General features: G+C 30.7%; 1 protein-coding gene across 1 annotated transcript in view; it reads right to left on the bottom strand.

Moving 5' to 3' along the window:
* The window catches only part of SI (sucrase-isomaltase), a 96,197-nt gene that overhangs the window by 9,358 nt on the left and 63,393 nt on the right, over nucleotides 1-23,446 (bottom strand). The window contains exons 35-44 of the mRNA XM_090273460.1: nucleotides 18,991-19,107; nucleotides 17,090-17,177; nucleotides 16,011-16,149; nucleotides 10,097-10,230; nucleotides 9,162-9,196; nucleotides 8,959-9,075; nucleotides 6,349-6,497; nucleotides 4,092-4,176; nucleotides 3,639-3,695; nucleotides 2,939-3,063 (exon numbers count right to left, since the gene is read on the bottom strand). Coding sequence (XP_090129586.1) covers nucleotides 2,939-3,063; nucleotides 3,639-3,695; nucleotides 4,092-4,176; nucleotides 6,349-6,497; nucleotides 8,959-9,075; nucleotides 9,162-9,196; nucleotides 10,097-10,230; nucleotides 16,011-16,149; nucleotides 17,090-17,177; nucleotides 18,991-19,107 — 1,046 coding nt within the window. The remainder of the gene's footprint in view (nucleotides 1-2,938; nucleotides 3,064-3,638; nucleotides 3,696-4,091; nucleotides 4,177-6,348; nucleotides 6,498-8,958; nucleotides 9,076-9,161; nucleotides 9,197-10,096; nucleotides 10,231-16,010; nucleotides 16,150-17,089; nucleotides 17,178-18,990; nucleotides 19,108-23,446) is intronic.

Genomic DNA, 23,446 nt, shown 5'->3' on the forward strand with positions numbered 1-23,446 from the left:
TTGCGGGAGAGGGGGTGGGTTGGGTGGGGGAGAGAAATTAGGGGAAAAGGGGACAACTGTAATTGAAAAACCAAAATAAAAAAAATAAAAAAAAATAAAAAGAAGTGGCCTCACTTATAACAATTAAAACCATATTAAGTTTATTGACATATTTGTTCTTTATAATGGTAATTCTGCCATTGGTCACTAAACATAAAATTATTTTAATGGTATTTTTATTTTTATCTCAGATACGTTATGTCTTCCTCATATTTCCATATATAAATCACTGAATTATCATAGGCAATTATTAATAAGAATGTGGAGAATAGCCAGCAAGTTGTAGGTCTGATCATTGGAATGGACAATATCTCTTAAGCTTGTGGATACAATGGACTGTCTGGGAGCTAAATATTTGCTTCTATCTTCACTGTACAAGAGAGACTGTTTAATAGCTTCATATTGCTAAGGAAGGATTTCTCAGATAAATTATGCTTAGCTATCTGCTTTTTCCTATCACAAATATTTAAGACTGTACTGCCATGGAATTCTCCTAAAACACCAGAATATATAAAATTTAAATATTCATAGCATCTTGATATTTTGCATGTAAAAATGTTAGTATGTCTTAACATGAGTGCCTGTATGTATTTCAGTTCAGTTGACTGGTTTAGAGATAAGTACCTTATTAGCATCATTAAAACTCTGGTTTAACCCACAATTTTGCAACATATTTTAAAACATATTTAAAAGAATTTTACAACTTGCATTTTATCTTATATACAGGGTGAAGCAAAAGAGGGTTTATAATAGTTCTTATGGGAAATAGTATAGTCGTCGTCGGCAGCCGTCCGTCTCGAGAGACGAGGGTGTAGCTTCTCAAGAGTCTATCTGCACCGCCGAGAATGGCTGTGCAGTCCGACTCGGGAGTGACATCGTATCTGTCTCCTCCCGTGTTGAATTGACATCTTGCGATGACGCTGAAGCTACAGAGCCTGGGCAGGGTGATATGGAGGGTCTGCTGTTGCCCATGCAGCAGACCCCCCCTCTCTTCGCAGCTGAAGGGTCCAAGGGAAAGACGGAGTCAATACAGCTTGGCTTCAGGTGCGCCACAGGAGTTGCTGGTGTTGACTACAACGTCAAACCGCCTTAGGGACTCCGGCTCCGGATTTTCTGTCGGGGTTTACTCCCTTAGCCTTTCCCCTGAAGAGGTATGCCGGAAGGCAGCGGAGGTTTTTTTGGAATCAGAGTTTTCCTTCTCTGATGTGCCCTGACTGGAAGATTGAACCAGCGACACTTAGCTCGCAGGCCGACGCTCAATCCACTGAGCTAAACCAGCCAGGGCCAAAATAGTATAGTAGTTAATACATAATAATAAAAGAATAAAATAGTTTGTGTACTCACAAATATAAACCTATTTTTCCCTATCCTGTACATACTTAAACCCAATATCCTATTTACTTTTATCTTTGACACACTCAAACACACATATGCACACAAACACAATAGCCTCTTTCCTTTTTTGCATAACAAAAGGATTTTTTAAGAAACAACTTGAATGGTCCCCTCCATGAAGCACTAATTTTTTATATAAAATCATTTTCCTCATCTTTATTTTATATCACGGCAGAATATTGATAGAAATGGATCTAAATGTTTCCATTAAGTTGAAAGAGACTGTTCTTGTTAACTGGATTTGTGAGCACATAGATGATTAAGAGAGTGGATACAGTATGAGAAGAGAAGAGACAGAGGGACTAAGTCCTCTCAAATCTGATTGTCTAACCTAGGAATTTAAGTAGTTGAAACACAGACTCCACGGCTGGTATAAAAGATTCACTCTTACATTAGTCACAGGAGACAAAATGGACCCATGATCCCTGGTGAATTGGACATATTGCTGAAAAATACCAGGCAGAGGGTTCTGGAGCAATGAAGAGAAATGGGTCTTAACCAGATAATTAGTTAGAAATAATAATGGGTAGAAAACCTAAGTTATCTTTTACTTTTATATGGAAAGAGACTACTAAGAAACCCATCTGGTTCACCTGTGGGTCTGAAGAAGCAGTGAAATAACTGATAGATATCCACATTTTCATTGACAAATGTGAGTCAAAGAATATTTACAGGACTGAAAGAGAGAGGCAGAATAGGGGAACAGAAAAGATGGAAGAAAAGAGAAACCCTCTGATCAATATATGCTTAAAGTTTTAAAAAAGTTCATTTAAAAATCATGTTTTTATGAAGTAAATGGTATTTTCTTCCAAATGTCAGAGGCAGAAAAAGATGAGGACTTATGTAAGGCAGTAATTAAAAAAAAAAAAAAAAAGGACATTCATTTGTCCTTGCCTTTTCATATTTATACAGAATATATTGTTTTAATTGGTATATTAGTCTGAAAAAACTCTCTTACTCTAAGATAAAATAATCATGCTTGGAAATGATTTTCCATGAGTCTCCCAAGTTTTTGTATATCTTGAATACAGAAGCACTGACATTTTTTTCCCCCTAACTATCTTTTAAAAGATGTTTTTGAAGCAAACAGCATTGGATTACAGAGCAGTTTTTGTTTAATTATTTAAAATCCTTTTCAATAAAATAATTCAAAACAAAGAGTGAACAGGTTTGCTTACAGTCCATTATAAAAAATACCGAGTTCCCCTGAGCTTGGAGTTCCTTAGCTGTGATACAAACTTCTTGCATGTGAAGCATTTAATGAACCACTCCATGTCACTTCCATGGGACTTGGAGGACAGAGAAAACTGAAGTAAATATGAAAGTCACTTTTCTTGGTATGCCATGAGTAAAAATAGGTCTTCGCTTCTGACCCAGCTCCATGTAACTGACAGGCTAACTTGTAAGCTTAGAAGTAGGATAGAATCTCAGATTCTTCCCAATCCTTGACAATTCTACATGATACATCTTAAAATTTAATCTGAGCTCTAAACACTTTGTTTACCTGTGAAATGTGTTTTGCGCAGGTTCTTGGCAAGGTAGAATGTAACCACCACGAACATGAAGGTTTATTTTGTTTAGAGGAGTTTCAAATTCTTTAAACGTTCCTGTGCCATTAATTTCCTTACCCTGGAAATGACAGGGTTGGAAGGGAGAACAAAAGCAGTGGGAAGTAGAATTATTAGCAAAATTGGAAATTGAGGAGACTCATTTATATAATCAAATGATACACTTGCAATTTTAAAATCAACCTTTATTCAGAAGATCATGTTGTTTAAAGCATATATTCGGTTCTCGGTTTATTGATAGTTTTGAAAGGGATTTACCACCACTTGTTTGTGTGGTGCTCACATGGGCAGGTTTTTGAAAGGTCACAAAAGCTATTCCTGATGTACAGTGTTTTTAGGAGGACTGTATTGCCTTTAATGATCATTTTACACAGCCAATAAAGGGCAATAACCTGTTGCTGTACAATGTTTACTTCCTATGTTTATTTGGTAAAGTAAATAAATGACTACATAATCAACTATTGCAGAATATATTCTCTTTCACTGTATGTTAATCTGATTCAGATATAATTACCAAGAAATAATTTACTCCTTTTAAATGGAAAATGAACTAAATATGTCATTAATGAAAAAGTAAGAATCAAACTTAAACCCATCTCTAGTTAACTAATTCCTAAGAATTCCTTAGTTACTTACCGTATGGTAATCAAACCACCGAGCATTAGGGATGTAGCCTTGTACAGTGGAAGTATTCTGAAAGTTAAAAATACAGTTATTTTTGCTCAATCCCTCTGTGCCTAAACTCCTCCAACGCCCAACCTGTCATCCTGCTCTCCATCTATGAATTTTTCCCCATTCCCCTTGTTCGTTCAGTTTGTTCATTAGATTCCACATATGAGTGAAATCGTAGGGTATTTGTCTTTCTCTGACTCTCTTATTTCACGAAGTATAATGTTCTCCAGGTAAGGACTCGTGAACATGGACAACAGTGTGGTGATCACTGCGGGAAGGAAGATATGAGGAGACTAAATGGTAATGGAAAAAATACAATAAATACAATAAAGATTGAATAAAAAATAAAAGTATAGATATTAAACCATACAAATTATGAAAATTATTTTATGAATAAAACTATGTGGTAGAACTTACAGGTTCCAATACAGGGGTAACCATAAATGCTGGGCCCCACAAGAACTGCTTGAATACATCCCAGGTTGGCTTCTCATTATAGAACCTTGACAAAATATTTACAAATAGTTTATTCAAAGAACTTTATCTCTAATGAATACTATAAAATAAGTATTAAAATCACATTTTACAGGATGGATTTTGTGGATTGAAATGAATATTAAACTATAAAAAAATAAACAGTCCTATAACTTGGAATTCAATAAAAAATACAAAATACTTTGAGTAAATCTAAACTATAACTAAGCTTCTCACAAAATGTAGATATTTGTATTGATCATATACTACTTAATAAGAAATTTCCTTTAAAGATAACATAGAGGTATAGATATTAACTAGTAACAGAACACCAAAAAACTAGAAAGTAAGAATTATAAATACCCTGGAAAAGAAATGGGAGACAAGTGTGTTATAAGCATCATGATTGGTAACTTTAAAGAATTTGCTTATCCTTTAATTAGATTTCAATGAAAAGTGGATTTACATGTCTTTAAAGGTTCTTTCATATATTACTTGGTTTCTGGATTGGAGATATAAATGGTTGGAAGAAATGAAATTTTTTTTTATGGTTTGAGAATAGACACTATTAAATATCTACACTTTTAATTTAATTAAAATGGAAGTGTAATATTGTTTTTTTTGTTTGTTTGTTTCGTTTTACAACAAAGTGAGATTAATGCCAAGATGGATTGCTGAGTTTACTTTCCAATGAACTTCCAAAGGAAGCAGAGACCCAGGTATTTTCACAGGACAAGAGTTTCCATAGCTAATAATAATGTTTCTGCTTGGAGACTCAGTCCAGATCTAATACTTTAATTAGTCTGGGAAGTTAGTAGGGAGATGACCAAGGGAGTGAGTGTAGAAATGAAAAAGACAAGAGGTTAATAAAACATTATTAGAAAGAAAAAAGGGACTGTGGTTTAATAAAGCAACTAGAGAGAATAATTTGAATCTAGACTTAAGGCATTTTGATCAACTTATTATTTTCATAATTTTACCTTGGTTACTACTGTTCAATTCGTGTAAATATATATGTTGTGTACTTTTATTGATTTGTCAATAGTGAAATATAACAAATCACTTTTTTCAATTACTCTGGTAATATAGGGTACACAGAAGCTAAATGTACTGTGAGGGGAACCCCCCCAAACAGAATTATCTTCCGGAAGGCAGGCCACTTGTAATACAGGCTTCCCCTGCTAGGTAAGTGTTCTTTGAACCCATCTGTATTAGTGTACCAGCTGGTGTTGTTGTGAGGCTGCATTTGGTTTCAGTGAATTATTTTTGGAGACCCTTTCAATGTGTTTACCCATTTCATGATGGGTGACTTATCAACACACCTGCCTACGCTGTGCTGAGTGTTCAGAAGTTTTTGACCAAAAAAGGCATGATGTCTATGCCCCAGGCTCCCTATTCACCTGCCCCTCCCCCTCTCCCAGAGCACCTTAATTTTGTTTCCCTGGATGAAAAAAAGTCTTCAAAGGGAAACATTTTGCCAATGTGGAAGAGGTAAAACAAAAACTGGCAGAAACACTAAGAGTCATCAAAATCAACAAGTTCAAAAACTATTTTTGAGCTGTCGACAAAAAGTTTCAATAAGTGTATTGAATCAAATGAAGAGTACTTTGAAGGTGACTAAAGTTTAAACATGTAAGAATAGGTGGACATTTTTTTACAAATAAATTCTGTTTTTTTGAGGTCTCGCCTCGGTATGATTTTCTCAAGGGTTTCTTTGTTGAACATGTGTCTGTTTGCTTTTTGTAACATCTACAGTACAGAAAGGTGTGAGATCTTCAATTAGGAACTTATATATGGTTGATTTATTTAAATGCTGTAAACTGTAACTAATTTAATCATAATATAGGGACAATAATATTTATATAGAAAACTTTTTGAAAATACTCAATGTAATAAGATATGAAAATTATCAACAACAATACCTGGTGTACAGTAGGTATTCCTAAGAAGAATAATTAGTTCTTTTAGTAATGAATTACTTTGTTTTATTTTAATGGCATATAGTCTATCTATCAGAAGATTCTTTATGAAAATGTTTGTTAACCCAAAATGTACACTAAAATAACAATGAAAAACTAAGCATGATATGTTCAAGGTCCATCTTTCCAAGTAAGAATATTCTACATTGTACTGAAAGCTACTATTGAGTAAAATAAATGAAAGCTATCCTTCTGTGGTAGAAAAAAAATTTTGCACTTACTCATGCAAAAGAGGTCGGATAACAGTGCCACCATGAACATGAACTTCATGCATCTGTGTATAGAAGTAGGGCAATAAAGTGTATCTTATATTTAGAACATCCCTTGCCATTTCAGAAAAAGTTTGATTCCAGGAAGCAGGATCTTGTCTCTGAAATAAACCACATTGAAATAATCATAAACTTTTGTCTTTGTTTAAAAAAAAATTTTCAAATGCATGTTTGGAGGATGAAAAGTAAAGAATAATATTAATTTGCTATTCTGCACTTTATATTATCAGCACAAAAATGTTGTGCAATAATGTTTCTATCTCATACAGAGAGCACAATATTAACATTTAATAAGAAAAATGCAGATTAAATTCCTCGTTTGATTTAGTTTAAGTTATCATATGTAAAGAGCAGTTCAGATTTGAATAGGTAACAAATACATTGTCAATTATGACGATATACAATGTAGGAGTGAAAAGTCTAAGAAAGAAATGAAATGCCATACAAAAATGGATTGAAATAAATAAAGACATGCAGAGCCCATCACAGTAACACTCACATTGTGTGTTCTTATGAGAAATAAGTAAATTATTTTACTACAGAACTAATTATATATGAGGATGAGAAGACTTAATTAATATTGGACAAGAGAAAAGACCATGCCCAAGTCTGTTCTAGAATATACATTCTAGGTAAAAAAAAAAAAAAAGACTAAAATTAGTATTTGGAAGATTAAAAGCCTGCTTAAAATATTTTTGCATTAAACTGGTTAAAAATAATACATAGTTAAAGTGATTAGTGATTATCTTTACCAGGGAACAAATAAGGCCGCTGAATAACTTCAGAGGCAACACTTTCAATATTTTTGGTTGATATCAACAAGAATAGGGTCTTTAAGAGCTTCCTCATATCTATGAAGATTCCAACTCTTCTAGATTTTAGGAGTAAGAATGCTTGATGATGACTCGGTGTTATCATCAAGCATTGATGATAGTGTTGGAATAAGAGCATACTTAAAAATTAAATGTTCCAAGAACTACTGAACTAAATCTGATCCTATTGTGACAAGTTTCAAAGTCAAGCAAGAAGAAAGAGATAAAGATCATATCTGTTACTTATGGACTTCATCAATATTATTTCACTTTGAAACTGCTGAAATACAAGCATATATTATAAACCATACTTTCCTAAATTCAATTATATTACCTCATAATTAAACTTAACTTGAGGTTTTGGTTCTTTTGATTTTTATTTAGAAATATTTCCTTAGTCTTTTTTCTCCCTTCCATTTCATCTTCCCCAAAACTCCAGTCAATTCCGATCTTGGGTTATTTCACTTATTCCCTCCCAAATGGAATTTTCTCCCTCAATATATTTATATTAGCTGCTCTCCCCAGCTCAAGTCTCTGCACTAATTCTAATATGACTTCATCTGAGTGAACTTCCCTGATACCCTTTCTAAAACAGAGCACCCATAAATCTCTATCACTTTAGCATATTCTATTTTTCGTTCATATGTATTTATTTGCACCTGATATTTTATCGAAATATATAAATGTATAAAATATGTATAAATATATATGTGCATAATTATTCATTACCACAATCCTTCCTACATTATGTGAATCAGTAAGGCAGGGGTTTTGTAAATATCAACTAGTAGATTTTCAGTGAGTACTTGTTGAAAGAATCCATATTCAGATTTCTATTGATTCATACCCCAGTCTCCTAATATCACAGCTTTCTAAATTGTGTTATTGATAACAAGAGTTCCTGTTAAATATTCTTTTCCATCAACTTATGTCTCTATTGCTCAACTTTCAAATTCTTCCAAAATATGGTCCCACACTGCCTTTCTATTTTAAATATATTTTCACTTTCATTTTCTGCACTAAATCCTCCCAAGAATGACACAAAGAGTTCAAGGACATGGTGAGGTCTACCATTCATTTACTATGGCTACAAACTCATCCTTTAAAGATCAGCTCTATCTGCAGGCCTTCCATAAGGTACTTTTGATAATTTATCTTTTTTCTGTACTTCACTGAAAGTCAATGTTACAAAATTTAGTGCTTAGTTAAACACTGCCTCTAATCATTCATACTTTTCCATAATTTTTAGTATTAAACTCTCCGTCATTCAAAAGTTCCTTAAGACAACTTATTTAAATGTGTATAGCTGTATCACCACACAGAAGTGTTCACTGTTTCCTTTTTTTTTCTCTCAATTTCTGAACTCATTTTTTTAACATAATGCCACTTTAAATCTTTCTATTTCATGCATTGATACTAGTATTTCAAACGGCTTTCACTTCTAATTACTTAGTTTGAAACTGCTTTTCTTATTGTTCCCTTCTGGTTTGGAAGAAGTTCCAGAGGCAATTTTTTTTCCTGAGTACTCCAAAATTATATAGAACAGCAGTAAGAATGCAATCTAACGTGTCTTCAACCCAAAAGTATAAAGAGGAACCCAAGCTAGAAAATTCTCAAAATGATGAGCTTAGAAATTCTCAGTAACTGTGCAGCAATTAAAAGTATTCATCTGGAAATCAGCAAGGTAAATTCAAAAACCTGTATGTTTAGTGTGGGGATAAGGAGAAGAATAAATGCAATAATTACATACCCTAGTACCTTTAACATTGTGATTTCTTGAGTATGGATAAAATGCCCCAAGTTGCATCCAGCGGGTGCAGAGCTGATATTCTGAATCATTGAAGAAACCACAGATATCTGCTCCAGTCTAAAATACATTTTTATATTTAATTAAATTTCAGTTTTTCCTTAATATTTATGAGTTATAAATATTAAATGAATAGAGTCACTTACATATGATATTCCAAAGAGACTAAATTCCATCATACCTAAAAAAATTAGGAAGAAGATCTTAGGAAGCTATAATTTCACACATATTTTTATATTTTTTATTCATGAAAATGTTCTGTTTCCAATATCACCCTCTAATTCAATCAGACATTTTTAAGATTATTAACATAGTTTTCTATTATTTCTTTTTATAATTTTCATACCTTTTAACTTTATAGTATTAATGACATTTATAAAAAAAGACAGCATATTTAGAGCACAAAATTGTTATGAACACATTATAGTATGAGAAGAAAGGGGAGTGGTTTCCTTGGTTTCATATTTTATAGTATAATATTGTCACTGTAATAATTTAATGATAGGTGTCATCAGTTGAAACAAAAATACATTATTTTATTAAATAAAATCCTCTGAGGAATAATCACTTCAAGAAAATAGAATGCACGTGATTTCCCAGCTTTAACTGTAAATCACTTTTAAGACTAGATCTCAAAAGTATTCATTTGCCCTTTAAAATGATAATGTCTTATTTACTATTTATCCAACCATTGCCAGAAAAGTGTTTCTAAATTTGGTTTCAAATGTTTAATTCTTTAGCAGCTATGAGTGATTCTTAGAATCTAGAATTTCTACCCATTTCTATTCTTAGCTTGTTATCTTTCCCATCTCCTTCCCTTTCCAAACAGGGAAATTGAAAAAAAAAAAAAAAGTGGTAAAATTATCTTCTCAAAATAAACTGTGTGGAAATCATTTATTTCTATAAAGCATCCCAGATCCTGCTGTCTAGCCCACTGCCTTAGCGTGGTAGTATTTGTCATAGAATGTGATGCCAGAAGTATATTTCTGAGACAAACTTATAAAGTATATGAATAAGTATAAGAAAAAGTAAATACCTAATATAAAACTAAAAAAAGATAAAGATAGTGATTCTCACATACCAATGATTGATTTGTCCAAGTTGTTCCATTGTGCATAGTTGTCTCCAAGCCAGTGGCCCCCCCATCGTCCAGCAGTTGGGTATGTGGAACGAGAAATAACAATTCCTCTTTTGCCAGTTGCCTTCTGCAATGCACTAATATAAGTGAAGAAGGATTTGTAAGTCTTCACATTAGTTATTTTCTTCATATATTTCTACTTATAATCACTTCATTAAAAATAGAATTTGATTTATGATATCTATGTTATCTTATATTACAACTCGCTCTTTATATGTGAGTCTTCTCTCATTATATTATAAATTCTTGACAAGTATGAAGATGTCCTTTTTCTTTTCCAACATTTGCAAACTTGAAATACCTGTGGCCTGCATTTATTTGTTCAATTAATACAAATTAAGTCAACTATTGGTATTATCAAATCAACTCACTAATCATTTTTTGAGTTCTTTGAATGAACTCATTTTATCCTACTTAAATGTTTTCTCTTGAGTAAAGATCTAGGCTCCAACTATTGATCACTCCAAGCTTTCTCAATTGTAACTTGTCAATACTTAATTTTTGTATTACTGTGAAGAGAATATTTATTCTAATATTCCTTTTTTAACAGGCTAGTTTAAAGAGAACAAGATTGTCCTGGGCTTAAAAATAAAAGTAATTGTTCTATACAAGAATGGAATCTTTTCAAAGTCAGATCAAGATAATAGATTTTAAAAATTAAGTCATTTTTTTTTTCCTCCCTGGCTCACTTCATGGAAAGTGACTTCAGTAACTTATTTTGCGTTTTAGTGGCAAGAATAATGCATTGCAACATTATATAATCTGTATCTCTGTCTCTCTCTCTCTTTCTTTGATATTACATTATAAGACTATCTAAAATAGAAATTTATTTTACTATTATATTAATTGGAAATAGAGTGTTTATTTTTATATTATTCAAAATAAATTGTATATGAATAAAGACTGTAGAACTGTCTCAGGGAAATATTTCAAGCATATAATTAAGTAGACTTTACAATTCACTAACATGGTATCAACAGTATATAATCATTTTTCTTTTGTTGTTATAGTATGAACCACAGCGTTTCTACTGGTTTGTTTATATACACAGCTTCTTCAATGAGTCCTTAAGATTCTTGAGATTAAGGACTTTGTGTTAATCATTTATACCCTTTACATCTATTATGGTACTTGGCATATAATACTAACTGAACAAAATTTAAATTATGAGTAGTTCAAATTAATATTATAGGAAAATAAAATATTTTAAATAATCATGATATATTAAACTATTTATTGATAACAAACAATATTGTATTCCCTAACTTAAATTCCCTACTTGTATGTATGTTTCTTTTTAGAAAGGTCATATATAAAAACCATCTTCATTGATTTATTTCTGATAATAAATATAAAAAATCAGTCAAATTAGTAAAATTAATGTATTGGTATATAACACATATACTTGTTGACATTTAACAAGAAAAGAATGTATACTTATAAAGAATAGAGGAATTGATAAATTAAAAAATGTACATGAAAAAGTAAAATCTAAATTTAAATAATTTGCAAATAAATCTAAATTTAACTGTTATTAAAATTATACAAGAATAAAGTTGTCACAAATTCTTAATTTGTTCACATGAAAGAAACATATATTCTTAAATGATTTTTTTCTTCTGCATGTCTTTTGCAAAAATCTTTACCAAGGGTTGGAATTAGTAACTGAATATATGCTTTAGTAGATTTCTGATTGAGAAGAACTCTGCATAAGTTATTTTTCAAATATTTTTCTCTTAAGGAAAATCTAACTTATTGCATTTGAAGAATATCTTCTGTAACCCTTCACAGAATATTTCTTATCTGAAAAATTACTTGTTGCCACTAAAAATACAATTTAAAATCTCACCACTATACATATTTTCTAAATATTTATGACACATCCAACTTTACAAATAATTTAGTTACAATGAACTTAGCTCAATTTTAAGAAACACATTAAACCATAAGACAGTTTATCTTCTGCTACCAATTGATTTAGGGAAATTTAGCTTATAGAAAAATTGTAATGTTCTGTTACAGAAGTATTCTTGTTGGGTATTTATAATAGTTCACAAAGGATTTTTTTTAATATCAGAAAATGTATTAAAATATCTTAAGTTATTGGAAAAAAAGTTCTTTTAAAAAGAAAATGGTTTATTAAAACTACATATTATAAAAGTGGACTATATGAAAGAACACTATTAAATTGAAACTTTTACATTTTAAAGTTTCAAACAATATATTTATTTTACTTATGTTTACTAAAGATAATCTCAAATTAATTCAAATGTCTATTATTTTTAAATAATGGTGAAATCAATTGATAAATATTCTCCAGATATTTATACCTCTGATTAGATGGTATTAAATTATTTTTAAAAATGGTTAGTATTGCTTAGAGAAAGTAATTGCAGAATTGATTTCTCAATATTTATTTTAAAAGGCTCTTTGAAAACTAAAAATATTTTACTAAATTAATATTAGAAAAGAATACCTTCAGCATTTTGTGTTAATATGCTTTATTAATAATATTTTTTTCATTTAACATTTCAAATAGACTCACCATTAGATAAAAAATTTAATACAAGTTTTAGTTTTAGCATGTGTAAAAAATCTTTGTATGATGAAATAGTTCTAATTTTTCTGTGTATAGCATAATAAACAATTAAGTTTAAATTTTCCTTTGTGAGAAATTATGTGAAAAGCTAACTCATGAAAACAAGTTTTGTGGATTTATAACTGAAATTTGAGGGTATTCTAGGTTAGGTGAAAGTGGAAAGGAATACAAGGGTGATAAATAGTAATGGAAAAAATACAATAAAAAATAAACAATTAAAATTTTAAGAAATATATAACAGCTATATCAATGTTCAATTCAACCATACTAATCAAAAGTAATGTCTAAGATACATGTGTTTAATATTTTTTAGGTGACAAACAGCTTACAGGAAAGAAGTCACAGCTGTAATCAAGAAAACTTCCACATTAGTGGAAGGGTGAGCTCTATCATATTTGCTGTCTGATTATTCATTTTTTAAAAATCAGTAAGAAGTCACTTCCCACAGCACACATTTCTCCCACCTCAAAAGGCACTATAATTCTTCCCAGGCAGAAACATTAAGCATAGAAAAGCAATATAGTTTTCTAAGTTTTAAACTAGCTCAGTCTACAGAAATACCTGAAAAAATAATTTATATCTATTGATTTTGTAAATGTCATTCTAAATTTTTATTACAAAAATTTGGGGCATTTAGTTAAAATGTATATTTTAATGCAACCAGAACTTTCCTCTCTAATAAGAAAAATATGTAGTAATGTCTAAAGTCATTCAAGGTATTGTTGAAGATGAAAATATAAAATAACTAGTTATGTAATTCTTGAATAATTGTCTGAATTTTGAAGATACAATTTTAGGTAGTTTTTAAACAGAATTCCTCCCTATATTTGAAGTATAAGCTTTGTTTCAATACATGGAATTTAAATAGTAAAGGAAAGAGTCTATTGAAAACTGAAAAGTTTTCATACGAGATTTACATATAAAACTTTTTCATTTGTCACCTGGATATCCAAAAATTTTTCTCTAAACCTGTTTGCAGTGGTGCAAGCTGATTATTTAACTCTTGTTTCTGAATCCATTCATTCTATTCTTTCCTTGGTTTGCTTATTTCATGCTAAGTGAGGTGTACAGTAGCAAGAGCTAGTTGAATGTTAAATGTGTGTGTTTGAAAGACAGCACATGAGTCACAAAAAGGAATGATAAAACGTTACAATCTGGATGACTTGAATAACAAAAATGTTTTTAATACTTTTGGTTTACTCTGATAAATAAAAAGTCTTTCCACCATTTGCTTAACTGTAAATGTAATTTACTTATGGAACCCTTTCACATCTGTCAAAGTCTTTACACATATAATTACTATATTTAATCTCTAAAAGTTTTGAAGAGGGGGTAACTGTTTATTCTCATATAACTGAAATTATGTGTAAACTGGGATATTTAACTCAACATTTAACACTTTAATTTAAATAACAAATGTGGTTAAAATATTTCCTGAAAGGTTTTATGGATTAGAGGAAAATTAAAACTATTAAAGAAATGTATTATGATTTCATGTTAAAGAATGTTTTTCGGAAGATATCTCCCTCATAATGTTATTTAAGAGTTAAAATGGATCTTAAGATCTCCAAATACTAGGAACATGTGTAAATGGCTCATGGACATGGACAGTGGAGGGAGGATTGACTCTGGGATAAGGGGTGGGGGGGTGGGGGGAGCAATGGGGTAAAAAGTGAGACAACTGTAATAAAAAAAATAAAATAAATTTTAAAAATCTCCAAATATCTTTGTATGTCAACTATTTAGAAATTTACCTAACTTTTCCCTTGAATTTATTCATACAATTTTGATACCTGTAGTAGGATAAAGATCAATTCATTTAAAGTTACTAAACGTTCTATAATGTGTCAGGAAACATGATAGATTCTGTAATGTGCTCCAGAAATTCAATTCCCTACCCTCTGAAGAAAATATTTTCTTTCAATTTTCCTTAGATTACAGACTTTCATCTTAAAATGCATACTTTTTGCCAGCTAGATGATGAGTCAATTATTAATAATCTTGTTCTTTTTAATATGTATAATTTTATGATAAAGTGAGGTTAACTAAGAATAATTATGTTAATTTTTATATTACAGTAGGATTAATGTTTTTCTCAATAAAAGGCATTGTTGAAGACCAGTTTGTTTACTCTAAAGAACGACATTCCCTAGTTCTTGTATATGATTTTAGTGACCCTGCTTTGGGATTTGGTTAACAAATCTGTGGCCATTCATTCATATAATAATATCTTAAATAATTCACCTATTCTAGGTTGAAAAAGAGATTGGCACTAGAAATAGGATAAGATGTTTCACAAAGAGAGGAAATATTACACACATTCTTTATTCTGAAATGCTTCTCATTCTTTTACTTATTTCAGTCATATATCAGAGCAGTAGTTTTCAACCATGGTTACTCATTAGAATCACCTGGGTAATTTTTAAAATTCAGGTTCTTAGGCTGTCCTACCTATTAAATCAGAATTTATTAATTTTTTCCAGGTGATTACAATGTGTAATTAAGAGACAGTGAGCTGGTGCTGCATTGTGTAATACAGTGTCCACTAGCCACATGGGCTATATAATAAATTTAAACATGTTAAAATTAAATAAAATTAAAAATTCCAGTCCTAGGCACATTGTTCAACAGCAACATATAATTAATAGTTGCCACATTAGACAACCAAAAATTATAGAACATTTTTATAATTGCAGAAGGTTTTAATAGACAATGCTGATAAAGACTTGATACTCAAAGAATGGCCTGGGTACCATTAATATGGACATTAAAGTTTGAGAAGCTCAAGATCATTCACACATAATTTAATTTGCTAATAATGCATTCAAGTAACAATTTTATCCAAGCTTTAATGTCTTTATGACATCAAATTATATATTATTTACTAATTCAAAGCTATTTATCAAGCACTTACTATTTGTTAGACATTGTGCTATTATGAGCTGAGTACATGGTAGGGAACAAAATAAAATAGTTCAGGATTATTTTGGAAATTAGATAAAAATTCAAAGTAATGATACAAAGAGAGAGAGAGAGAGAGAGAGAGAGAGAGAGAGGGAGAGACGGAGAGAGAGAGATAGGGGGAAGGGAAAGCAATTATTCTGTGTCATGAAAGACAAAGTAAGTTACAGATAATATTGGGACAAAAAGTGTTACAAAATAAGGCCGATAAAGATTGACTCTCAAAGTAGATTACATTAAATCTAATATTTAAAAGATATTAAGGAGTCAAAAAGGACAATTATGTACACTGCTTACTCATAAGTAGGTTTCATTTCTGACCATCCATAGAGATTGTGAACATTGTAATGCAAAACTGATGATCCATCACTAAGGATCTGCTCGGTTTCCATACACATAGTTCTGGAATGTAATCCCTCACTTCTCTTTGTGAGTTCTAGGAAGAACCAATGAAAAAGAAAAATTAATACATTATAAAGTGCCCAATATTAAAAATGTGTAAAATACAACTATATATTATTTTGGTAAAAACATTAATTTTTGCTTTAAGTTCTATTGATTTTTTTAAAGCATTTATACACTTTCCCAATGTTACTACAAATGGAAAAAAGAAACAGTCTGTAATTGTAATTGATTGTAGTTATTGTGACTGAAAAATATGTGAAAATTTCTGCTGTAGTCAGTAACAAAAAGTGTTACTAATAATCAACATAAGGAAAAACATGAAAATAACATACTCTTAAATGTCTCTTACATTTTGTTTATTTAGATAAGAAATATTGATTAAATAGATTTTAAAAATTAATTTGTACAGAAAGCCCTGGGGTTAAGAGCCAGACAAATAGTATACCAACACTATCTTCTGATCCACTTTTTCTCAGTTTAAGATGCATTTTTTTTCAGAGATTTGCCATAACTTTATGTTAACATTTTATGAAGTTTACTGCCGATATAAGAGCATGAGGATGAGGACTAAAAAATTGGTCCTCTCCCTCACTGCTAAGAGACAAGCAAAAGGGTGTTAATATTCTATATTTTTTTCCTAGTAAGGGAAGTTTAAAAATCTCTATAACAGCTTTCTATTTTTTTTAACTTAAATAATATTGAGTATTTTCAAATCTAGGGAAATTCTTAAGAAAATCAAAGTAACCATTTCAAAAAATCAGAGATGTGCTTATATTGACAAAATGTTAATTTTTCTTCTCAAAATAGTGTTAAATAATATTAGCAATGAATTGAAGTGTGGTACAGTGTGTAGATGGGTAGTAAGAATTGGGAATATGAATCTTGTCCCCTACATCATAAGGTATATGACCTGTTTAATAAATAATTAATAATAATATGATAACATCAAAGGGGAAGTAATAATATTCTACCTGGGATATAAGGTGGGTAATTCAGCTCTGTTTTTCTGCATTGATTAGTAGTTGCTCCATTTATAAAACTTGATGGTTCATTCATATCCTTAAAAAAAGACAAATAAATAGAAAACAAACTTAGAACACATATACCCAAAAGAAATAATTAATAGGCCAACAAATTAAAGCAGCATATTTAAATAATAACCAGTACTCAGTATTCTAAAAAGCAAAAGTCTGCATCTCAATGATACTAAAGAATTTAGTTTAGCTCAGTGTTCCTTACTTTTTTATAATTCAGTTCCTACTTTTGAAAAACATAAAATTTCCAACTTTTATCTGTAGATATAATACGAGGGGACAAATTAAAAAAACAAAACAAAACAGAATTATCTTCTGGAGGGTGGATTCCCTATAGTACAGGTTTCTCCCTCTAGGTGAGTGTTCTGTGAACTTATCTATATCAGTTCAAAAACTACTTTGAGCAATGAACAAAACATTCAATGGAAGCCCTGGCTGCTGTGGCTCAGTGGATTGAGTGTCGGCCTGTGAGCCAAGTGTCCCTCGTTCAATTCCCAGTCAGGGCACATGACTAGGTTGCACGTCAGGTCCCCAGTTGGGGGCGTGAGTGAGAGGCAACCACACATGATGTTTCTCTCTCTCTCTCTCTCTCTCTCTCTCTCTCTCTCTCTCTCTCTCTCTCTCTCTCTCCTTTCCCCTCTCTCTAAAAAAATAAAATAAAATAAACAAACAAATAAATAACTTTAAAAAAATTCAATGGGCATATTGCATCAAATGGAGAGTTCTTTGAAGATGACTAAAGTTTAAACATGTAAGAATAATTCACAATTTTTATAAATAAATTTCATTATTTGGGGGGTCCCTCCTCATATACACATAAAACTGAGTTTTTTTTAGACAGAAAATTAAATTATAATAATATTTATTCTCCCATGTCCTCTCTTGAACACTCATGCCTCTAAGCCAGCCTTGTGTCAATTGCTTGTTTTAAAAAACAATGGTTTGTGGTTTTAAAAACCATGATATAGTTTAAAAATACAAAAGCAAAAACAAGAAAACCTTCTAAGAATATGTGAGAACACATTTCAGGATCCTAATACCTGCATATAAAAGGACAACCATCTAAATATATGCAGTAGCTACCATTTAATTATGATTCCTCTACCTGAGGAAAAAAGGATGGTTACACTTTCTGAATCAAGATATAATTCTTGGAGATCTTTTTAATAGAATCCATATAGAACATAACTTTATACATGAAATGAACTTGTATTTCCCATTAATTAAAAAAACAATGGTTTATGGCTTACACATAACAGCACCTCTTTCAAAGTTTCTTTAATAAGAAAATAAGTAAATTAAAGCATACCTGTTAAACAATCAATAAAGAAATGTCACCTCCAAAAATCTAGAGAAGTATTATATAAAATCTCCTGTAATAAGTATTTACTTATTGGTAAACTTTTTTAATGCTATCTTAAAATTTTATTATTAAAAATCTTAATAAATATACTTTAAAGTTATACCTAAAATTAAGAGATTGGGAGATGATTTTGCCTAATATGTAAGAGTTTATTATTTCTTACACTATAGACAGTTGAGTGTGAAATTTATACCTACACTGAAGGAAAATAAAATATTTATAAGCTCTTATGAATCGTTAGAAAGAGGCTATTTTGGTTCCCCTGTCAAGCTTGAATATTCAGAAAATAGCATTCACATACATATATTGATTAGTAAAACTATATCTTAGCAGTCTCTTGAATAAAAAACTTATGGGAAAAGTGAACAAGCTAATTTTCACAAAGAATACTTTGTTGACATTACTAGAATCTATTAAGAATTTTGCATAATCAATAAAAATCACTTAGAATATAAATTACTCAATATTTACTTACAATCCACAAGCCATCAAACTTCATTTGGTTATTGTAAAAATCTATGATTTCCGTTTCCCACCACTCTGCTGTGGAATTCCGGAAGAAGTCTGGAAAAGCTACATGAGCTCTGGAAGCCTATAAAAATAAAATTCAGACCCATAAGTATGATATCATAGGAGACACCATGTGTGTCTAAATCAGATATTCATCTGTCAGATCCAGAAGTCGCGAACAAGTGGTAATAATGGCAATGTGATACCAACTTGAATTATATAAATGCATATGATTTTCCTGGAAGCACCCCAGCAGCAATGGGGAGTTAAAAAGGGAGACAGAGACATACACAGAGAGAGAAAAGAACAGCCTTGTGATATATAGATTGTAAGGAAACCATTCAAAACACAGAAATATATTTTAAGTGTCTCTTAGAGCGATAGGAAGTTTTTATACCTTATCTTTAGAGCCATATACTGTAGCTTTACCATTGCAGAGCATAGTGGAGAAAGAAACAGTCTAGGTAAAGCCTGTTTTTCTGATAAAAAGTTTTTTGTTACCTGGCTTAACGTTCTTCCAGAACCAATATACCATTCCACCACCCCAACCAACTATTTATTTTTCTCTCTCACATCTAACGCTTCCCAACCCAAGAAAATGCCCTACTTGTCAGCCTACACATACAAATTCCAATGTCAGAGTCTGTATGTTAGCAGAGGGCTGACCTGCAGACAAATTATTTGTCTGAAAAACATAGCTGCACCTGAATGCTTTCCTGCCACACTTTTTAAGACTCTGTAGTAACTGCCAGAACAGTCTTCTCCATGCACAGTGTATAGGAGGGCATTGTGCATAGAGAAAATGCAGAGAGTAGAAAATATAAGGATTTACAAAACAGATATATCGTGGGTACCATTAGATTTGGAAGATACTTTATTTTTTTGCCCCAAATTATACTTTACTCATAAGGGAAAAAAGGCTCAGTGTGGTTCTATTTATATTCAACGCATATTTTCTATTCTAGGCTCTCCCATAGACTACATACAATGAAATATAGTAAGAAAGGTAACACCGTATTTTGTTTTGTAACTTCCATTGTTCTGCATTTCCATAATCCATTCATTTCCATGTTTATTTTATTCTTTTCATTGGCTTATTATATTCCTTTAATACAAATCATTGGTTATATCCAGAAATGTCATCAGATACATGTGATCCAACATGATTTCTACCTTTTGTGGTAGAGTATCCTGAGTGGTTATACATACAACACTGCAAATTGAAGCTACCCTCCAAAATCTATATAAAGAAGCTATACTTACATCTCCAGTGCTGCTAATACTACCCAAGATTAATGGGTAGAATGCTAATTGACCTAAAACTTACTTTTTTCCTCAACAGCATGGTTCAGTAATTCTTCAAGTTCCGTGAACTTGTGTGATTTAATTATTATAATTTAATCTACCTAAAAGATTGATTGTCAGCTCTTTTCTAAATACTTTTCTTATTTTTAAATTACAGTTGACATTCTATATTGTTTCATTTGTACAACATAGTGATTAGATATTAATATATCTTATGAAGTGATCACTCTGATAAATCTAGTACCCATCTGATACCATACATAGTTATTGTAACATGTACTATTTACTATATTTTGTATGCTACAGTTTACATCCCCGTGACTATTTTGTAAATACCAGTTTGTACTTCCTGATGCCTTCACTTGTTTCAACCACCCTCCCAAACCCTCCTGTCAACCATAAAAATATTGTTCAAAATTGTGGTGTTTAATTTTGTCGTATTTATTAATTTTCCAGTTTTTCTTCTGATATTAATTTTAGTTTTGTTCTCATTGTGGCCATAAATCATACCTGGTATCACTTCAATATTCTTAAGTTTGTGAAAACTTTTTTTGTGACCTAACTTGTGATATATCCTGGAGAATGTTCCATGTGCTTTTGAAGAATGTATACTTTGTTGCTCTTTGGTAGAATGTTGTGCATATGTCTGTTAAGCTCATATTATCTATACAGTGTTGTTTAAGTTTACTACTGCTTAGCCCATTATCAGTCTGGTGATTCTATCCATTACTGAAAATTAAATATTGAAATAATATCCTATTATTTTACTACTGTGTACTTATCCCTTCAGTTCTTTCAATGTTTGCTTTATGTTTTTAGGTACTCTGCTATTAATTGCACATATATGTATAACTGTTTTATCTTCCCAGTGACTTGATCTTTTATCATGATATAATGTCTTATTAAGCTTCAGTGAGAGTTTTGACTTAAAGTCTATTTTTTCTGATATACATATAGCCATGCCTGCTCTATTTAGGTTGCCATTTGTATAGATAAATTTTTCCCCCTTCACTTTCAGTCTCTGGGTGTTCTTATATCTAAACTGATTTTTTTAATTGTTTTTCTATTACCGTTGTCCCATTTTTTCCTCCATTGCTTCCCCCACCCCACCAACCCCTTCCATGTGTGTGTGTAAACAGCATATACAAAATTTACAAACTGGTTGGTAGCTGAACTACCTTTAAAAAAAGAGAACTGGCACCATGCATAATTTTTACAATATTATTGACCATATTTTCTGTGCTGTACTTATCAGGAGTAATACTTTGTAAAGTATATGATAGTTTAACTATCGTACTGTACCCTTGAAACTAATACAAAATAATATTGAATGTAAGATGTAATTAAAATTTAAAAAGTAAGAATAAATAAATACATTAGCAAAGAAATAAATCAAGTAAATAAAATCAGATATGAATGATGAGATATTACAACTAATGTCATAGAAATACAGAGACTCATAAGAGACTTATGAACAATTACACAGCAAAAAATGGATAAATTCCTGTAATTATACATTTTAACAAACTAAATCATGAAGAAATAAAAAATCTGAACATAGCAATTAGTTGTAAGGATATTGAACTGGCAATGAAAAGTTTATCAACATAGAAAAGTCTAGGACAAGATGGCTATACTGGTGAATTCTACCATACATTTAAAAATAATTAATGTTAATCCTTCTCAAATCCATTCCCAAAAAACTGAAGTGAAGAAAATATTTCCTTTCCAAACTTATTTTAGGAGGCTATCATCACAGTGATATCATGAGAAAAAAGAATCATAAAGAACAATATCCCTGATGAATATAAATGCAAACATTCTCAATAAAATACTAATATACCATATTCAACAGCACAGTATAAAGATCATATACCATGAAAAAATGGTATTTACCCCTGTGATGCAAGGATCAAACAATATAATATACCACATTAACATAATGAAGAATAAAAATCAATGATCATCTCAACTAACGTTGCAAAAATGAGTTGGAGAAAATTCAACAAACTTTCATGAAGAAAACTCTCAATAGACTAGGAATAGTGATGTAACTTACCTTAAAATGATAAAGACTGTATATTAAATGCCTATAGCTAATATCACACTGATTAAGGAAAAAAAAGTTTCGTTCAATATCAGGAACAAGACAAGGATGCTGACTCTTGTCACTTCTATTTAATATATTACTGACTGTCCTGGCTAGAACAATTAGGTATAAAAAAAAAGACAATATAAAGTATGCAAATCAGAAAGAAAGAAGTAAAATTTTCCTATTTATGGATGTCATAATTTTATGCAGTAACAATGAACTATGTGAAAAAATGTTAGGAAAACAACTATATTTAAAATACCAAAATAATAATAAATAAATACATAAATATGTACATATATACATACATACTTAGGAATAAACTTAACTAAAGAGGGTACAAAATTTATTTATTGAAAACTACAAAACCTTGTTAAATGAAAATAAGAGGTAGACAAATAGAACCATATCACTGTTCACAGATAAGAAGAATTAATATAGTTTAAAATATATATATATATATATACTACAAAAAATAATCTATAGATTTAATCAACCACTATCAAAATCCCAATGTTACAATTTATTTGGGGCCACCAAAAATCCCTAAATAACCCAAATAATATTGGGAATATAGAATAAAACTGGAGTCATTACATTTCCTTACTTTAAAATATACTCTGAAGCTATCATAAATTAAACAGTGTAATACCCTCATGAAAATTAGCACACAGACCAATGGCACAGAATAGATATCACAGAAATCAACATACACATATGTAGTCAACTGATCTTCAACAAGGATGTCAAGAATATACAATGGGAAAAAGGATAGTTTCTTTATCAAATAGTGTTGAGAAAACTGAATGTCTAGATGCAGAAGAATAAAATTAGACCCTTATTTTTATACTACAAACAAAAATCAGCTTAAAATGGACTTAAGACTTACATGCAACACTTACAATTTCAAAACTAAGAGAAAACATAGGCGAAATATTTAGGATATTTTATTTTAGCAAAAATTTCATGTATATGACACAAAAATCATGGCAAAAAAAAAAGACAACTGTCACTGCATCTAACT

The sequence above is a fragment of the Furipterus horrens genome, unplaced genomic scaffold (genome assembly GCF_987537825.1).
Source record: "Furipterus horrens unplaced genomic scaffold, mFurHor1.1.pri manual_scaffold_1, whole genome shotgun sequence".
In the NCBI taxonomy this organism is placed as follows: domain Eukaryota; kingdom Metazoa; phylum Chordata; class Mammalia; order Chiroptera; family Furipteridae; genus Furipterus; species Furipterus horrens.